Here is a 19,980-nt window from a genome sequence, read left to right as displayed (position 1 = left end):
GGATGAGGTTGACAATGCGATGGCCTTCGTCGTCATTAGTTATTTGTAAGCCTTCTGTGTTGCGGACAACTGGTGTGCCGATGACGTGGTAGAACGCGTCGGAGGGCAAGGCCTCGCCTTTGGCCGCTGCCTTAGCCAACGCGTCGGCCTCTTCGTTCCTGGCTTGGTCCACATGCTGTAGGGTGAAGCCCTTGAACTGTTTCTTGAGACTCTGGACAGTTGTGAGATATTGCATGAGTGCAGGGTCTTTTGCTGAGTATTTTTTCGACCTGGCCGGCAACTACCTTGGAATCTGTCCTGACTATGCATGTGGTGACACCGAGTGCTCACAGTTTGCGAAGGCCCAGAATGACGGCTTCATATTCTGCTATATTGTTGGTGCATCTGTCAGACTCCAAGGCAAAGCTGAGGCATGCTGTGTATGTGTACTTGACGCCTGTGGGTGACGTGATAATTGCAGTTGCGCCTGCCCCCGCATGGCACCACGCGCCGTCGCAGTGGATGGTCCACACCTTCTCTGGAGACTCTTCTTGGTGCCATGTTGGCCCTGTCCAGTCAACGATGAAGTCTGCCAGGACATGCGACTTGATCGCTGTCCTGGGTTCAAAGGTGATGTGGTACCCGGAGAGTTCGGCTGCCCATTTGGCGATTCGGACGGACGCCTCCGGGTTTCTGAACAGTTCTCCCAGACCCCTGTCCGAGATGACCCGCACCTTGAACGCCTCGAAGTAGTGGCGCAACTTGCGCGATGCCATGACAACTGCATATGAAATATTTTCTAGTTCAGTCATGTTGCACTTGGAGGCCGTGAGGACTTCAGAGACGTAGTAGACTGGGCATTGCCGGCTTGTGCCCTCTCTGTCTTGCTCCTGGACTAGCGCTACGCTGACTGCACATGGCAAGGCTGCAATGTAGAGTAGCAGAGGCAGCGAGGGGTCGGGGCTGGTAAGAGTTGCCAACTCTGATAGGTGTTGCTTGAGTGACTCGAAGGCTGCCGTCTGCTCTGGTCCCCACGCGAAGTCTTTTGCGCCGCGCAGTGTCTTGAGAAAGGGTAGTCTTTGCTCTGCGGACTTGGAAATGAATCTGTTCAAGGCGGCCAATCTGCCTGTCAGTCGTTGGACATCCCTGGCTGACTGTGGGGGTGTCATGTTGATGATTGCTTGAATCTTGGTTGGGTTGACCTCGATCCCGTGGTGCGACACCAGGTAGCCGAGTATTTTCCCCTGGCGAACTCCAAAGATGCACTTCTCGGGGTTGAGACGAAGTCGTGCGTCCCGCATATTAGCGAACGTCTCTGCGAGGTCGGCCATGTGATCTTCTTTATTTTTGCTCGCGACAACGATGTCGTCCACGTATGTGAAAATGTTGCGGCCCACTTGGCTTTCGAGCACCGTATTGGTGAGGTGAGAGAAGGTTGACCCGACGTTCTTGAGTCCCTCTGGCATCCTGATGAAGCAGTACGTGCCGAAGGGTGTGATGAAGCTGGTGCTGGCCTTATCTTCCTCTTTCATGTATATCTGGTGGTAGCCGGAGAAACAGTCGAGAAGGGACATGACTTCACATCCGGCTGCGCTATCGACTATTTTGTGGATCCATGGCAACGAGAAATTGTCCTTGGGACAAGCCTTATTGAGGCTAATGAAGTCGATGCACATGCACCGCTTGCCGCTTTTCTTTTGTACCATGACCACGTTGGTGAGCCATGTAGGATAGACGATTGGTTCGATGAAGTTGGCTTCTAGCAGGCGGTGCACCTCGGCTTTGGTGGCTTCTGTCTTTTCATCAGACATTTTGCGCAGTCGCTGCTTTTTTGGGCGCACCGAAGGGTCGATGCCCAGATCGTGCTCAATGATGGTGCGACTGACTCCGATCAGGTCGAGGGCGGACCAAGCGAATACGTCCTTGTTTCAGGAGAGGTAGGAGATGAGTTTCTCCTTGTCTCACGAGGTCAGGTCTTCGCTTATCACGACCGTTTGCTTGGGCGTTGCTGGATCGAGGGGTACCGCCTTCGTTCCGTCGTTGCTCTGTAGCTGTGCCTTTACTTTTTCGTCGGCGACTGGGCGGGTCCCTTCGAAGACTTCGCGTTGTGTTGTGAGGCAGTGTACGTTCTGTTGTCCTGGAACAAAGTCTCTCTCAATATTGCACGCAGTCTGCTGGTTACCATAAACTGTTATCACACCTTGCGGACCCGGAATTTTCATGTAGAGGTAAAGTCCGTGAATGGTCGCTTCAAATTTATTGATGGAGCCCCGGCCCATTATAGCGTTGTACGGGTAAACCATGTCGACGATGTCAAAGGTGACCTGCTCACTCCGCACATTGGGTGCTACACCAAATGACAGGGGTAATTCTATCTTGCCGACGGGGAAGGTGCCCTTGCCGTCGAATCCATATAGGGGGTTGTTTGAAGGCTTGAGTAAGTTGTGGCTGATACCCATGCGGTCGAAGGCGTGTAGGAAGATGATGTCCGCTTGGCTGCCGTTGTCAACCAGGACTTTGTGTGGGTCCCAGCCTGCGACGCTGCAGTTGATCACCATGGCATCGACGTGAGGTGCGCTGCGCAGATCAACATCTCTGGCGTCGAAGGTTAGTGGCACATGTGACCACCTTGTTTGTACCACTGGGCCGGTGAGAGCGACGTGGTTAACACTCCGGTAATGATCCCTCTTCTGCCGCTTTGTTTCGAAGTCGACGTTGGACCCTCCGGTGATCATGTGGATGACTCTGCGATACGGCTGCTCGGCGAAGTCTTCCTGCTTTGGTGTTTGGGGGTGATTTTGGTGGTGTGGGTTCGGGTGATCGGCCCAATCGGAAAACAACGTGTTCTGGAGTCTTTACGCCCGACCTTGACGATGTCGATTATTTTGGACGAATCGAAGAAATATATGAGCTCAATTTTTATGGTTCCAAACCTCTTACTCCAGTGATATTCAAATGTCATTGGTTTGACCCTCAAGTGACGAGACGAACACATTCTAATCTTGGGATAGTCGAAATTCGACAAGATTCCACCTTACCAGGAGACGATGTCTATATCGTGGCCCAACAGGCCACACAAGTGTATTATCTCCCATATGCGTGCCAAACGAAAGAACATCTTAAGGGTTGGGATGTTGTGTATAAGGTGTCGCCGCACGGGAGGTTACCTGTTCCTAACGATGAAGATTATAACTTAGACCCAGACACATATGATGGAGAGTTCTTCCAAGAAGATGGGCTAGAAGGGCGATTTGAGATAGACTTAACCGAAGCTATCGGAATGGACGTAGATATTGAAATGGTTGTTGATGAGGAGGATGATGAGGTGCAAAATGATAATGAGTTAGTAATCCTTGAAGGCAATGACATTAATGACGAACTTGCGTCTTTCGATGGTGTTGACTATGAAATGATTGATAGTGATGATGAGAGTTATGATCCGGCTAACCCGGACACATATGAAGATTATTTTTAATCGATGTAATGCTATATGACTTTATATTTTGCACATGTTTTTAAATACATCTTTTTATATGTGCTTATTTGTTTACTCTTAATTGCAGGTTTTTGGACAAATATGGTGGGCGGTAATTGGCTGAGGAGGAGGAGGGGGAGGAGGAGCAGGATGACAGACGAGGCAGAGCAGGCGGCGCTGCAGGACGACCTTGTCCAGCAGCAGGCGGCGCAGCAGGACGACGACGACCAGCAACAGGACAACGACGAAGCTCAGCAGACCGCCTCAGGTTCTGGCGCCTCAGGTTCGAGGAGCATCTACCTGCGAGGTCCCGCGAGTCTCCCTCAGCGTCCCATACTTCGGGACAGGCGACCGCTGATTCGGCCGGATGGGGAGAGGCATGTAACTTTATGTTCTTCATTCTTGTTCATAGTATGTGTTCAAAATCATAATATAAACTAATACTTTTTATTTATCACTTGGACAGGTCTTGGACGGTTGTGGATTATGCTGGGGGTCATCGTCGCCTCCCCAATGACATCCTCGGCCTGCTGTGCAGGGAACACTTCCCTAGGCTGGTTGAGTACGCCAGAGTGACGGGCCCAGCCTACACCTTCGACCACTACACCGTCGCCCCTGATGCAGTAGACCGGGACGACCGAGAATTCAATAACAAGGCGGAGCGGGTGAAGTAAGAGCTGTGGGTAAGTCTTAGTATAATGTAAAATATGTCGCATTCATTGCAAATTCTTGAAATAATGCATGGATACATCGTTTTTGTATGCAGGATTTATTTATATGCGAGGCTGGATACGAGGCTAGGGCGGATGTGGTGGCCACCACAAGCTGTAAGAAGCTCGTCGTGGACATGCACTATGAGGCCCGAATCCAGGCCATCATCAGCTACCACGGCTCCGTCCTTGGGGAGAGGGTGACCAAGCAGCAAGCTCGAACCATGTCGTTGACCAGGGGCCAGTACCTGCAGGTAAAGTCATGCATGTTTGGTACCATTACTCCATGCATGAATTTTATTTTATCTTCTCATATGCACTTTACGTGTTTACTTTGTGGATGATTCCACATTGGTGTGCCGCACATCCTCTGTGCTGGGAGCAGATGGTGGATAGGTGGTGCTCGCCTGAGTGGGACGAGGCGCACAATGCTAGCCGGGAACAACGTATGATGATGCAAGGTCCCTCCCACCACCAAGGCAGCCGGAGCCCGGGCCAATATGCAGAAGCATGGGTAAGCTCTCTTTTTTATTTAGGTATATAACATTGTATTAGATATTATTTCTAACTATCTCGTTGGTTTTCTTGCAGTCGGCGTCACATGGTGGCCGACCTTGCTCCATCTTCTCGGCCTATGCTATGGCCCATAAGGGCAAGGCGACATCCGACGTCACCTACAACCCGGATGACGGGCCCGAGGCCTACACCAACCCCGCCGTCTACAACCGCCTTCATGACTACACCGCCATGGCGCAGGAGGTCCATGGCCCAGAATATGATCCGAGCACCGAGTAGATCAACCCCGATGTGCTCATGAGGGTCGGAGGAGGCAAGAGACATGGGCGGTACTGGATTGCCGACGGGGCAATCGACTCATCCTCCACTCCCACTCTGTCTCAGGTGCGAGCAAGGAGCACGGGCTCGAGTCCAGCCATACGACCTCGGCACGACAGCTCACAGCATCGCATACAGCAACTCGAGGTTAGTGCTTCTGTAACTCATCCTTACTTGAGTTATATACCTTCTCTTTGAGTTACTATAATGTTGGCTTGTAATATTACAGACCCAACTAGAAGAGATGGAGGCAAGGATGATGGCGGAGCGGGAGGCGGAGCGGGAGGCAGAGCGGGTGGCTCGCGAGGCATATCATCAGAGGATGGCAGAGATGTTTCAATACATGCAGAGCCTTGGCGCCGCACAGGGTTTCGCTCCGCCACCTCCATTGTTCCCTACAATGGACCCTGCTCTATTCCATACTCCTGTGAGTATCAAAATTTTAGTTAGATGTTGGTAATGCATCTGGTATAACACATGCAATCTCTTCTCTGTGCAGGGCCAATCTGGGGCGGCATCCAACAACTCTCATGAAGTGCCCAGCCCAACGCAGCACTAGTCCAACCGCCCACCTTAATGAGAGTTATGTTTTTAGTGTTCAGACTACAAAACTTATGTTGAATACTTATGTCAGAGCTTGAAACTTATGTGTTGATACTTCTGAACTCGTGTTGATACTGTTTGTGTTGAGAACTTGTATATTAATATTTGTGTTGGATATTTATGTCTGTGATAATATATGTGATGTATATATGTGATATTTGTGATGTATCTTTTGTTTGTTTGGATGGAATAGGAAAAACAAATAAAAAAGGTGTGTACTGGTCACTTTGTCGAGTGTTACACTCGGCAAAGAAGGGCTTTGCCGAGTGTCAGGACCATAGCACTCGGCAAAGAACCAAGACCTGAGCACCGGTATAGGTTCTTTGCCGAGTGCAGTGGCTCTGGCACTCGGCAAAAAAGCTCGCTTTGCCGAGTGTCATACAAAGCACTCGGCAAAGAACCTAACATAGGGACCCCGCTGACGGATTCTTTGCCGAGTGCTGGCGGCAGACACTCGGCAAAGATAACTCCTTTGCCGAGTGTCACCTAAGACACTCGGCAAAGACGCCGTCTCCGTCACCCGGCGCCGTGACGGCTGCTTTTCTTTGTCGAGTACTTCCTGGCACTCGGCAAAGTCTTTGTCGAGTGCCCGAAAAAAGTACTCGGCAAAGAAGGCTTTACCGATGCACTGTGTGCCAATCCTTCTTTGCCGAGTGCGACACTCGACAAAGACTCTGTCGAGTGTTTTTAAGGCTTTGCCGAGTGCTTCAGCTACTCGACAAAGCCGTCGATTCCAGTAGTGTATCATACATTTTTATCTTCTCTCTTGAATTAACCTTCGGAGAAGAGTTAATTGAAGGGGGCTTTCAATTTGATAACATGTGTTGCCTTGTTTTTAATATCCTTTAGAAATAAAAATGAGTGACCAACACTGCATTTATAGGGGAGACCTATATCTAAGAACAAGTACTAAAGGCCTGTTTGGTTTAATGGCTAACTTGCCATACTTTGCCTAACTTTTCTGCCTAAGGTTAGTTCTTCAATTCGAACGACTAACCTTAGTCAAAGTGTGGCACATTTAGCCACGAACCAAACAGCCCCTAAATGCTTCACTTTTAATACCGATTTTATAAAAGAATCCATGCTTATAAAATGTTGACAGCATTCCCAATTACGCTGGCGAGAAATGAAAATACCTTTTAGTACAAGTTTTTACACAAATAGTATTAGATGTGTCTTTGGTTTTTGAGCCGGCTACATGATCTTTAGTACCGATACTAAAGATTTAAGCTTTAGTACCACTTTTTGGCAGAACCTACTAAAGATATTGATACCAATTCTTGTATTAAATCAAGACTAAATTATTTAATATTAGTATCGGTTGAGGACTAGTACTAATATCTTTTGCATGGATCTCTATATTTAAAACCGACATGGAAGCTAGTATGAATTCCGTTTGTAGATCAACCGAAACAAAAGTTGTTGAACCGAAACTCCATTATTCAGTAGTGAAAGACAGACGAAAGGGTCTCTAGCTAGGCTAAAGGCTTTATAGTATTATCTCCAAGTTTCGGATTCGATTTCCCTCAGAGGTGAATTTTCTGGTTTGGTTTAAAAAATCCCCTTGTTATGTCTCATTCGCTCTCGAATTACAATATCCTTTGTGCCACCCTCCAATTAGGCCGTTATGTCTCATCCGCTCTCAGGATTACAATATCCTATGTGCCACCCTCCAATTGGGTCGTTGTAGAGTGGACGGTTGACACCGACATGTTAATGATGGAGAGGCTAAGGTTCAGAAATTCTTGGCCGAGACTATTATTTCGGTCTTTTCTTAATATCCCTCCTAGCCGAGTAGTAGTGAAAAGGCTGAAAGAGAAAGACCACGCACAACTAAAGAGGTTACAACCAAGAACATGCAAACAAACCTTCATAATTATGTTGCGAAGACTCTTAAGCACTGGTCCATATAAAGTTCCGTTCATTCGTCACACACACGCACAGGTTCACACGGCTTCCATGAGAGAAACAGACGAGTGCGCGCGATGGGGGCCAAAATTGTAAAACGTCATCGTCCCCAGGCAAACATGGGACAAGCACACAAATGAACCATGGAAACTATACACCGGGAAGCCATCACAGATCGTTTGCCCACTTCCACTTGTGTCACTAGGACGTACTGGCATCAGCGGCTGCTAGCACTTTCTTCTCGAGCTCAGGTTTGTTCGCGCCCACGAGCTTGTCGATCTGCTGCCCGTTCTTGAGGAAGAAGAATGTCGGGGTTGCACGGATGTCCCATGAAGAGCTGAAGTCCTGGAGATGAATAGTCACGAAAACAACGCAATGAATAGGGTTAGATGAAAGCAGCACAGACCTATCGAGATGGAAATATACTTAATACCATTTGATTTGAGTAAAGTGTCATGTTTTGGTTCATCACTACAAGCAATAGCACTTCTCTACAAAATCGATATTACCCAGCTTGGAATCTTTAGGTCAAAGAAAAAAAAGTAACTGTAGATTGACTTATCCTGGCATACATCAAAATTTTTGCAGTAATTCTCATGGTGTTTCTCAGTAGAAAGCAAAAGTGAACATTTCGAGTACAATTAGGTTATTCAATGCGGCTGAAACATAGCGCAATCTACCCAAACAACCTTGAGGTATTTAATGCGAGAACCTAGCAGGATCAACAAGCAAATAATATTTAATACCAATTCAGACTCAAGACTAGGACCCTGTTTGGAAGCAGCCTAGTTTTTAAGAATCTAGTTCCTATCTCCAGTTTTTAGAAACTGGTTTATGAAAAAAAAAACTGGGTTATGGTGTTTGGAACCACCTCAGTTTTCATAAACTAGGTTTAGCTAAGGAAGACTAGCTTCTTAGGTTTTAAGAAACTGATAATCTAGCTTCTATAAACTGAGGCATAGACTGGTATGCTTGAAACCACCTCAGTTTTCATAAACCAGTTTCTTAAAAACTAGGTACTTCCAAACATGCCCTAAGTCGAAGCCATGCATAATTCCAAAAACTAATTTGGCACATGTAAGATTGAAATACCATCAGGTCATCAACGTCTATTGTCAAGAACATGAGTTGAGGATAAGTCTTTGACATTTCAGCATAGACAGGAGCAATGACACGGCATGGCCCACACCAGGAAGCGCTGAAATTTGCAACAACCTACAAAAATAAACCGGTGAGTCGAACAAATGTAATTCTCAGCAAATCGTCATCTCTTAGTTCATGTAATAAAGTGGCCTTACAAGAAATTAAGAGTTCAGACTTCAGAGGCCTAAACAAACTAAAAAGTTCAAGAACATACGATGGCTCTAATAAAATGAAATGGACCATTTCAATAGGATGACCATGCTAGCAAAAGTTCCAGTTCATAAATTAGCAAATACTCCATGTGCTTCAGCATATTATACAGAAGAGTTCAGGCTTTACAGGTAAGAACAAAAATTAAAAGTTCAAGACTAGAGGCGCCTCTTACAAACTGAAATAATCATTTTTGTGGGATTGCCTGTTCTAGCATATAAACACTTCATGTGATCCTCCTTGTTCTTTAAAAAGTTTGAACCATAAGTTTTAAATAAGATATGAATAGTGAATCATGTTCGGACAACAAAAGCAGCAGGAAACAAAGTTTTTTTGCACACTTTTGTAACTTGTTAACTGGCTATTACAAAGCATGAACTTTATCATCTCATCCACACATCAAAGTGTTTCATTTAACAAATTGGCCATGATCGATACTAGGCAGTTTATGCAGGCTGTTACCTTGAACTTTTTAGCTCCATAGCATAGCACACACAATGCATAATGATAGAATTAAACACCATGTAATGCATAAGAGCAACTCCAACAGCCTAGGTAAAATGATTGGTTTAGTTAAAAGAAAAAAAGAAAAGTCTGGTCAAAATCGCATCCAACAGACTCGCCTTCTACCTCTCTAATCTACTCCCCTTCGCTAGCCTCTTTGGCGAGGGACTAGACTTGCCATCTCCCTCCCTCGCACCGTCCTGCCCTCCCACCATCGTGCCAATTCCCTGCTCCCGCGCACCCTGCCGCTCCCTCCCTCGCCACAGTGACCAGCCCACACCCTCACCCTCACCACCACACTACCAGCCCAGCTCTAGGCCACAGCTAGGCATCTTTGCTGAGGGACTGAACTCGCAGTGGAACCAGCCCGGCTCTCTCCCTCCCTGGCAACAAACTGCGGCTGCACGTCCACAGCCTGGCAATGGAACTCGCGGTGGCAGGCGTCCAATTCGCTGCTGGCAGCGAACTGCGGCTGCGCGACCAGCGATACGTTCTGACGGCGTCGGGAGGAATACATGCACTACAAGTACCGTCAAAGGCTAAATTTAGAGAGTATGTTTGTGACCCCACCCTTTAGTAAGCTGTCTATTTTTAAGAATCCTCTACAATAGCTAGAATTTATATATAAGCTCTTGGAGTTGTTCTAACAAAAATCACAACACACAAAGAGCATTTCCAGTCCTTTTAACGTTTACTTACAGTTTTCCCATCTCTGTTTGCTTCTGCAATCTTCTGGTCCCAGCCCTCATTGCTTGTTATAATATGAACATTTCCACCTTTAAAATCAAGCTTTTCTTCGTCATCACGACGTACCTGAACAAAGAACAAAAAATATATTAACTTCAGAGGAAAAACACTTGCAGTTTCAAGACTAACATTGTTTGAGAAGGCTCACCTTTCCCGCACAGCCTCCCATTGCGCACTCCAATCAACAAAGCTACCACACTAGTGAACAAAATGTTGCCTGAATAATGGCATACCTGTCAATGTGTATCCAACCAAAAAAAGAGTTTCCTACACTAGAAAAATACACACACGTTCTGATGGCGCCAGATTTGAGTAAGTTGCATTAGTCATCCAAAACTGGGCAAGCATCATGTCATAACTGATTAGTGTCGTGGACTGTGAAAAAAGAGAAACTTGTGATAAACTGCAAACGTAGCTACGGTTTAATAGGAAAGGGAAATACTATGACATCTATGTTGCCCTATAACAGGCTGTCACCGCACTAGGACCGTCGGCGACAAATGATGTGCAACAGGACTCAAGGTATAGGCAGTAGACTTGGGAGTGTGAAAGTCTGTGTCTGTAAGTGGGTCCGACATAAGTGCTGAGTATGGATGTGTGGCCAGGAAGTCAGCTTGTGTGTGAGGGATAAAACATTGGAACTGTGTAAGAAACAATATCAAAAAAGAAATACATCAGAAACGGGACGAGGAACTCCTCGGCTCTCTACCACCATCTGGTCGTCTCACATCCCGGCAAGCGATCGTCGGCGGCCACGGGTTGTGACAGTTGGTATCAAACTCTTGGTGATCCTCAGCAGTGTGTGTGCCGTCTCGTCGTGACATATGGTATCAAACTCTTGGTGATCCTCGGCGGTGCATGCGCCGTCTCTCGTTTCCAGTGGCGAAGTAGTGGTGGCGGATCGGAGTGGGTGGTGTTGGCGGGGGCGGATCGGAGTGGGTGGTGTTGGCGGTGGTAGATCGGCGCATCGAATCCTTTGTTTGCAATCGGCGATTGCTTCGGTTTCGCGGTCGGCGTCAGGGGATCAGATCTCGGCAAAATCTTGGCGGTGCTACACCCTTATGCACACCATCTGTTCGTTCCAGTCCTCTTCCTTGACTACACGATTCCGTCGGCTTTGATCTGAGCACTGGCCTAGGTTTGTGTGATCGAGTGCTTTGCTACCCGCAAGGACCTGTTTTTCCCTGTAATTCCAGCCCGCACGGTAAGCTTGTGGGTAATCAATCACGGCGCCCCCTCGACCATCCATGCAGACACAGTTTCTGTTGGACGCCATGGCAGTGAACACTAACCAGAACGCGGCCAACTGGCACCGTGTTCTCGAGAATATGGATCTCATGTTCGATCAGATCGGTCAGATCAACACCAATCAGCAACGGATGATGGTTCAGTTGGATATTAATTCCGGTGCTATTACACAGGTAACCACTGGTCAACAGTTGATGGGCAAGTAGATTGCAGAAACTGGAAGAGTCGTGGCTCAGCTTAGTCTCCAACAGATGGCCGAGCAGCTGTCAGAGGATGGTATTAGTCAGTCTTCTGATTCTAGCTTGTTAGAATAGTCTCCACCTCGCCCTCCTCGACCAGGTATCCAGTCCACCCACGATAGGACTTGCCGACCATGAGAACCACATTGAACAGTCATACTTTACCCAAACTTAGTTTTCCTAAGTTTGATGGCTCTCAGCCCAAGATTTGGTTGGATAAGTGTACTGATTATTTTCGTATCTATGATGTCCAGCCAACCATGTGGGTTACTACAGCTGCTCTGCATATGGAAGGGAATGCGGCAAAATGGTGGCAAGTGTTTAAGCTCAATGTGTCAAGTTGCAGTTGGTTGCAGTTTTGTGATGCAGTGGAAAGGAAATTTGGGGCCGAGGATTACAGAAAGGCTTTGGCTAGTTTATTGGATCTTAAACAGCGTGCCACAGTGAATGAATATGCTCAGCGTTTCGAAGACCTCTGGTTTGAAGTTTCTATGTTTCACACTGGTTATGATGAAATGTTCTTTGTTTCACAATTTGTCAAGGGCCTAAAATTTGAGATCCAAGGGCCAGTGCTCGCTCAGGTGCCTCATGATCTCGACCGAGCAATGCTTTTGGCCCAATTGCAGGAGCAAGTGCAGGACCAGAGTCGACAGAAACATTCAAAGATATGGCCTCATAAGACTGCTATAGCACCGGTTAAACCTGAGCAGCGTTCCGTTACCACAACTCCTTTGTGGTGTGAACGACAACTACATGATTATCGTAAAGCCAATGGACCATGTTTTTTCTGTGGCGAGCCATTTGATCCCACACATCCTGACAAGTGTACCAAGCGTAGTAAGCCACAACTAAATGCTATTGTGGTGAATGATCTTGATTTGGAGTTGACAGAGGAGACATTAAATCAATTGGCTGTGGAGGATGCTTTGACTAAGGAGTTCCATCATCTATCCCTGAATGCTCTGTCCGGTACAGAACGTGATGGTTGTTTGCATCTGTGAGCTCTGGTGCACAATCAAGTGACGTTAATTCTTGTTGATTCTGGAAGCTCTACTAGTTTTGTGAGTACTGCTTTTGTGAACCAGTTGGGTCTTTCATCTCAGTATTCCAAACCTGTACATGTTGGAATGGTGGACCTAAGGCCATACCTTTCGCACTGATATGAAATTAGTCCAATTGGGTGCATACGATGCCGTTCTCGGTTACGACTGGCTTTCTCCTCATAGTCCTAGAGTGTCATTGGACTCATCGGACACTAATGTGTGTGCACCACGGACAACCCATTCAGCTTCAAGGTGTGGTTCCCCCGCCATTGCAAGTTTCTAAACTACCAGCTAAAAAGTTCGTTAAGTGGAGTAAGGGCAATGAGATTTGGGCGCTAGCTGTGCTGGAACAGATGCAGTCATCAGCCTTCCTTGTTGGATCCACATATTACAATGTTGTTAGCTTAGTTCCAGGATGTGTTTGGCGAGCCTCACACTCTACCTCCTGCTTGGGTTTACAATCATACCATACCTCTTGTTCTGGGAGCAGTGCATGTGAACTCGCGTCCCTATTGGTACTCGCCTCATCACAAGGACGAAATAGAGCATCAGGTCAAGGAGCTATTGACAGCCGGTTTGATCAGTCCGATCCTTAATCCTTTTGCGTCTCCTGTTCTTGTGCAAAAAAAAAGAGATGGCTCTTGGAGGTTTTGCGGCGATTATCGACGTGTGAACTCATTGACAATCAAGAATCGTTTTCCCATGCCTGTCGTGGACAAGATCTTGGATGAGTTGGCTGGTACAAAGTTTTTCACTAAACTTGATGGGAGAAGGTTACCATCAGATTCGCATGCGACCGGAGGATAAATTTAAAACAGCCTTTAAGACCCACCAAGGCCATTATCAGTTCCTTGTCATGCCGTTTGGTCTGACAAACGCTCCGACAACTTTTCAATGCATCATGAATACAATTTTGGAGCCATTTTCTATGCAAATTTGTGATGGTGTTTTTGGACGATATACTCGTCTACAACCCTTCTTTGGAGACCCATGTTGTGCACCTTTGCCAGGTCCTGCCCTGTCCACATTGAGAACCCATCAGTTTACTTGAAGGGCTCCAAGTGTTCCTTTGCTCAGACCTTGTTGGAATATCTGGGACATATTATATCAGCTAAGGGGTAGCAACCAATCATCTCAAAACTGATGCAATGGTACAATGGCCGGTGCCACAGACAGTGACAGAACTTCGGGCTTTTCTGGGTCTTACCAGATACTATCATAAATTTATCATGAATTATGGGATCATTGCGAAGCCACTCACTCAGTTACTTCGGAAGAAAGCTTTTCAGTGGTCTGCTGCCGCCCAGGAAGCTTTTCAATTGCGCAAGATGCCATGGCTTTTACGCTGGTCTTATCTCTTCCTGATTTCACGATTCCGTTTACGGTGGAAACTCATGACTGTGCTCATGGTATAGGAGCTGTTCTTATGCAGCGAGATCAACCTATTGCCTTTCTGAGCAAGGCCTTGGCCAATAAACATCAACACCTTTCTATATACGAAAAAGAATTCTTGGCTTTGATTATGGCGGTTGATCGTTGGCGGTTATATTTACAACGGCACCAGATTACCATTAAAACTAATCACTGTAGTCTCTGTTACTTGGAGGATCAACACCTGCAGTCCGATCTTCAAAAGAAAGCAATGACCAAGCTCATGGGGCTCCAATTCCAGATTGTGTATAAGGGGCACGATAATGTCGTCGCCGACGCTCTATCTCGTCTGCACTCTCCACTTCATCTTCATGCTTTGTCTATCATTCAACCTCAGTGGCTACAGGAGGTTCTCAACTCATATGTTACTGATCCGGAGGCACAATCCTTGCTGCAGCAGTTGGCGATTAGTAGTCCTGATGCCAGGGGGTATTCGGTCCATCAGGGTGTGGCACACAAGTATCGATTGGCAACAACTCATCTTTACGCATCAAACTTATTGATGCATTTCACGCCAGTGCGGTTGGGGCCATTCTGGTATTCAAGGGACGTATCAAAAGGTTAAGCACATGTTTGTCTAGAAGGGCATGAAACAAGATGTGGCTGACTTTGTCCAACAATGCCTGATCTGTCAACAAGCTAAAACCAAGAGGCACCGACCTGCAGGGCTTTTACAATCCCTGCCCATCCCAGCTGGGGCATGGAAGGAGACCACTATGAATTTCATTGAGGGCCTTCCACGGTCTGAAGGATTTGATTCTATTCTAGTAGTGGTGGATCGTTTTACTAAATATTCCCACTTCATCCCACTCAAGCGCCCTTTTACTACTTCAGTCATGGCGCGTGCTGTTTTAGAACATGTGGTTAAACAACATGGCCTTCCATACTCTATTGTCTCCGACAGGGATAAAGTGTTTACTAGCCTGTTTTGGAAGGATTTGCTGCGGTTCTGGGACACTAACTGCTCTTCAGTTCAAGCTACCATCCTCATACCGATGGTCAAAGTGAACGCGTTAATCAATGTTTGGAAACATATTTAAGGTGTGCAGTTCACCAATTGCCAAAGCAATGGCGACAATGGTTGCCGATGGCACAATTCTGGTACAACTCATCATTCCACTCATCTATTGGCTGCTCTCCGAGTCTCCGTTCAATGAGATGTATGGTTACGAACCCCCGTTAACAGCCATGCCAGAGTCTGCCTCTTCGGTCCCTCCTTCAGTGCAACAATGGATCCAGCAGCATCTCAGTCATAATGCTATGCTCCGGGAGCTATTGGCTACTGCTCAGAATCGCACTAAGCTTCAGGCTGATAAACACAGAGTGGACAGAGTGTTTCAAGCAGGTGATCTGGTACTGCTTCGGCTCCAGCCTTATTGTCATGGGCATCATAGGGAGCGGTCACTCATGTGGGGCCGCACCTATGCGCGCCAAAAGCGAGCGGCCGCAGGGGGCGCTGGCAGCAGCGCGCGCAAGGAAGGCACGGGCGCTGGCAGCAGCGCGCGTAAGGAAGGCATGGCAAAGGAAAGCGCGCGCAAGAAAGGCATGGCAAAGGAAAGTGACTGATTTGATGGCTAAATTGATAGACCTAAATTGTAGGGGAGATAATTCCAATTAGTCACTTGCCTAATTAGTGGTTGCCTAGTTGGTCAACCGGTAGCCTATATATAGGCCTGTACGCAGGAGACAAAGAAACAAGGAATATATTATCAAACCAATCTCTCTCTCTCTTGCAATGACTCTCAAGCGCCTAGGGCTGCTACCCTAGAACCAAGTCTGCGACAGAGGGGTATAACCTCGCCGGAGAAGACAGCTATCCCATGGACCGAAGGTCCATGACACCTGGTATCAGCTCCAGGTTATCCTCACCACCACCAGCCGCTGCGCCATCAGCCGCCGCAACGCCCTCCCACCCGCCCTCTCCAACTCCAGATGCATTCACTCGGCTCGAAGAGAGTTTTGGCCGTTTCGCAGAGAAGTTGGATCAGTTCGTTGTGATGTTCCACCGCTACAAGGAGAAGACAGAGAAGGAACTCCAAGCAGCGGTGCGGCTTCAGACGGCAGCGCGAGGGTTCCTGGCACGCTGCCAGGTACAGTCCCTTCGTGGGGAGAAGCACCTTGCTGTGGCCTCCAGGGCCACCCCATGGCTGTCATCACATGAGCAGGCCGTGGTGCGCCTGCAAGCCGCAGTGCGCGGCTTCCTTGTTAGGCGGGCGGTGCGGAAGCTGCACTTGTTGATCAGCTCATCGCTGCACCAACTCGCAGCCTGCGCGCCCAACCACCAGGTCTCGTCTATACTTTTTGAACCACCTGCAGAAGTCGAGATCTGGGTATGCAGCCCCCCCTGCACGGCCAAAGAGGGTCGTCTCCTTCATTCGGGCACCTGCCTTTGTGCTGGACAGACCCAACATAAGAACGGGCTGGTTCCTCCTCCACCTTTCATCCAACATGAAGGCCGCAGTTCAACTCTTTCCTTGGGATCCAGGAGGACATAGCTGCAGTTCAAATTTATATTTTAGTTCCACAATTATTTTGTATTTTCGTCTTAAATAATAAAGGTAAGCCTTGATGTAAAAGGCTTAACCTTAAGTTGTGTCAGGTAAGTCTATGGCAGCTCGAGGACGAGCTGGTCCTCAAGGGAGGGGGAGATGTCATGGGCATCATAGGGAGCGGTCACTCATGTGAGGCCGCACCTATGCGCGCCAAAAGCGAGAGGCCGCAGGGGGCGCTGGCAGCAGCGCGCGCAAGGAAGGCACGAGCGCTGGCAGCAGCGCGCGTAAGGAAGGCATGGCAAAGGAAAGCGCGCGCAAGAAAGGCATGGCAAAGGAAAGTGACTGATTTGGTGGCTAAATTGATAGACCTAAATTGTAGGGGAGATAATTTCAATTAGTCACTTGCCTAATTAGTGGTTGCCTAGTTGGTCAACCGGTGGCCTATATATAGGCCTGTACGCAGGAGACAAAGAAACAAGGAATATATTATCAAACCAATCTCTCTCTCTCTTGCAATGACTCTCAAGCGCCTAGGGCTGCTACCCTTGTTCCAAGATCTCAATCAAGTTCTGTGGGCCATATAAAGTGTTGGCCCGTATCGGTGTTGCAACATATCGCCTGGAATTGCCACCATCGTCCCTCATACATTCGGTGTTCCACGTCTCCGAACTGAAACCATTTACTCCTGATTATACAGCTGTAAACACTGATCTTCCTCAGGTTCTAGACCTGACTTGGACAAACAACAGGTGATTCCAGAGTCTATCCTTCAACGTTGTCTGATCAAGAAAGGCAATGTTGTCGTTCCTCAGGTGCTTATCAAGTGGTGTTCACTGCCCACTAATGCGGCGACATGGGAGGACTGTGCTGTGAAGGCTTGTTTTCCGGACGCTCCGGCTTGGGGACAAGCCGATTCTAGAACCGTCGGCAAATGATGCTCAACGGGTATAGGCAATAGACTTGGACGCGTGAAAGTCTATGTCTGTAGGGCTTGTTCGTTTTGCTCTCAATCCATATGGATTGAGTGAGATTGTGTGGGTTTAAATATCAAACAAGTCAAAATCTTTCATATTTTTTTCCAATCACATCTAATACACATGTGATAGTAATAACCGACCAAGGCCTAAGTGGTCCGATGTAAGTGCTGAGTATGGATGTGGGGCCAGGAAGTCAGCTCGTGTGTGAGGGATAATTACATTGGAACAGTGTAAGAAACGATATCGAAAAAGAAATACATCAGAAACGGATGAGGAACTCCTCCTGTCCCATCCGACCGGCGAGGAATTGTCGGCGACCACAGGTCGTGACACAGGCCAGTAAATTATTCTAACATTCAGCAATTATGCTGCTAGCATATATGAAAACTGTCATGCGGCTGTTTCCAGCCCAAAGACATCTTCTATGAACAAATCAACATGACAAAGCGCAAAGAAGCATTCAATTGTGAATTTCACGAAATTTGTGACAACCCACCCCAGCTAAATTCCTGAAACCTACCATCATCTCGGTAAACAAGGCCGCATCGCTAGCGACGAAGAATCGCAATCTTTCCCCCAAATTTGTCTCTAAACGGATCCGCCAGAAGCCGCACTAGAACCATGGGACCGAATCAGCGATGAACCATGTTTACCTGAGAACAAAGCAGGGAATCCGGCTGGCAGGGGGAGACGGCGCCAATTCACGACCAACGCCACGGGTAGGGATCTGATTCGCCGTCGCAGCCACCCGTGTCACGGGATTACAGGAGAGGAAGACCGAGACGACGTGGAGGGAGGAAGCGGAAACGGAGGGTGGGCGGACCGTGGACGTTGAATTCTTGGCTGCTCGCGTTTTGTTCTCTTGGTGAGCACGCGAGACGAAGGCGACGACGACGCGGCGGAGTTGGATGGTTCCGGCCGGCTTCCCGCGTCAGGCCAGGCGTGGCCCCACCCGTCCCGCGACCGGCCACCGTTGCCTCTCGTTCGCTTCCTCTTCTTTCCACCTGCGAAATTTGCTTTCGTTTTCTTTACGCCTCTTTCTGTTTAGGAAGGAAACGAAGTTCCAGACACAGAATTAAAGCTGGCAGCCAATTTCGCTTGTGGATTTTCTGCAGGTTGGACTCCGGGTCCACGTGAATAATGCCTTCGCCTCAGGACCATTTCATCTTCTAAAATCACACTCGAGTTTTTTGAGACCCAGAACGCGTCCCTCCCCCCTCGCATCTTCACATTTGGATTTAAGAAAGTTGGAAATGACATTTTTGATGTCTGGATTTTGATTTAAGAGCATCTTTAACAGTATCGAGTGCTTGATTTATGAATCAATATATTCTAGTTTAGGTAATATATTGGGAGTTTATTCCTCATAAACTTTGTGGAATATTTTTTTTTTGCGAATTCAGATGCATCTTAAATTTGTGTTAGTATCAAGCCTTTCACATATCATGTCTTACGATACAAAAATCAATGTCACATCTTTATTACATATATGAGTTCTGTACAAAATAACTAAATAAAATATATCATATGACGACGACGATCTTCCATAACCATAGTTGATTGGGAGACGACATGTTGAGCACCAAAAGTGGCGAACGGTCCGGCCCTTGGGCCCGGACAGTCCGCGTGCCCGCGATTATATTAACTCGGGTGATTATCCTTATCTTGTGTGTGGTTATCCATCTAATCACGTGAGAGTTGTTGGCTATCTCCTAGAAATAGGTCCAGACATCCTCCCCTATAAATATAAAAGGGTACGACCGATTGAGAACCCCCGAACACATTCCAATCGAACCAATTACTTTATTTACTTTTCCTGCCCTATGAGTAGATGTAGCGTAGTTCTAGTTGTAGCTTTCCGCATATCCACCTCCACCCCTATTTGACTCTACGTCGTCTAGATCCGTTTTAGGTGGTCTGCCGACTCCAAGACGACCCTAGCATCTTACCCCTCCCGGGGGCAAGATCTAGTTGTTCATTCAAAATACTGTATCTCGACTGCCTCTTAATTCCTAGGCGACTCTACGTCGTCTGGAGACGTCCCGGGTGTGGGGGACAGATATCCCCCGGGTCCACTAAAAGAGTAAAAGACCTCACGAAAGGCCCAAGGGCCCAATAAATCGTAAGGTCATTCTTTCGTGGGCCTGGGAAGGAACAACCAGAAAAGCAGATCGACATGGGGCCGGATTGGCACAAACCCGGACGGCCCACAACGTCGAGCGAGCGACCACAACAGAGGTCCGACTTTCCCGCGCTGGAGCCCCCATGCAACGGAGCCATGCGGGGATAAGTCGGCAGAGCAGAATTATAGGGAGATAAACTCAAACAGTTCACCATCTTTTAGCTACGCATTGTTATCATGTCCACGTGTATTGCCCCACGGTCGAGTATATAAGGCCTAGGGGGCACCCCTTCAGAACGATCGACCCTATTACTT

At 47.6% G+C, this 19,980-nt stretch overlaps 1 protein-coding gene across 4 annotated transcripts; it reads right to left on the bottom strand.

The window, feature by feature from the left end:
* Window positions 1-7,443: 7,443 nt before the first annotated feature.
* LOC541940 (thioredoxin h-like protein) lies at window positions 7,444-18,759 on the bottom strand. 4 transcript variants are annotated; one of them, XM_008650059.2, is made up of 5 exons: window positions 18,197-18,759; window positions 10,262-10,330; window positions 10,066-10,179; window positions 8,602-8,724; window positions 7,444-7,854 (listed from the first exon to the last, which is right to left on the bottom strand). In XM_008650059.2, the coding sequence occupies exons 2-5, from the start codon at window positions 10,280-10,282 to the stop codon at window positions 7,711-7,713; spliced, it is 402 nt and encodes a 133-aa protein (XP_008648281.1). In that variant the 5' UTR covers window positions 10,283-10,330; window positions 18,197-18,759; the 3' UTR covers window positions 7,444-7,710. The 4 variants fall into 4 exon arrangements, with proteins under 4 accessions (XP_008648281.1, XP_020394770.1, XP_035815732.1 ...); XM_020539181.2 differs by having other exon boundaries at window positions 18,064-18,677; XM_035959839.1 differs by having other exon boundaries at window positions 18,367-18,584.
* Between the last annotated feature and the right edge of the window lie 1,221 nt (window positions 18,760-19,980).

Source organism: Zea mays, chromosome 6, assembly GCF_902167145.1.
Source record: "Zea mays cultivar B73 chromosome 6, Zm-B73-REFERENCE-NAM-5.0, whole genome shotgun sequence".
Classification (NCBI taxonomy): Eukaryota; Viridiplantae; Streptophyta; class Magnoliopsida; order Poales; family Poaceae; genus Zea; species Zea mays.
This window is presented reverse-complemented; position numbering and strand designations above follow the sequence as displayed.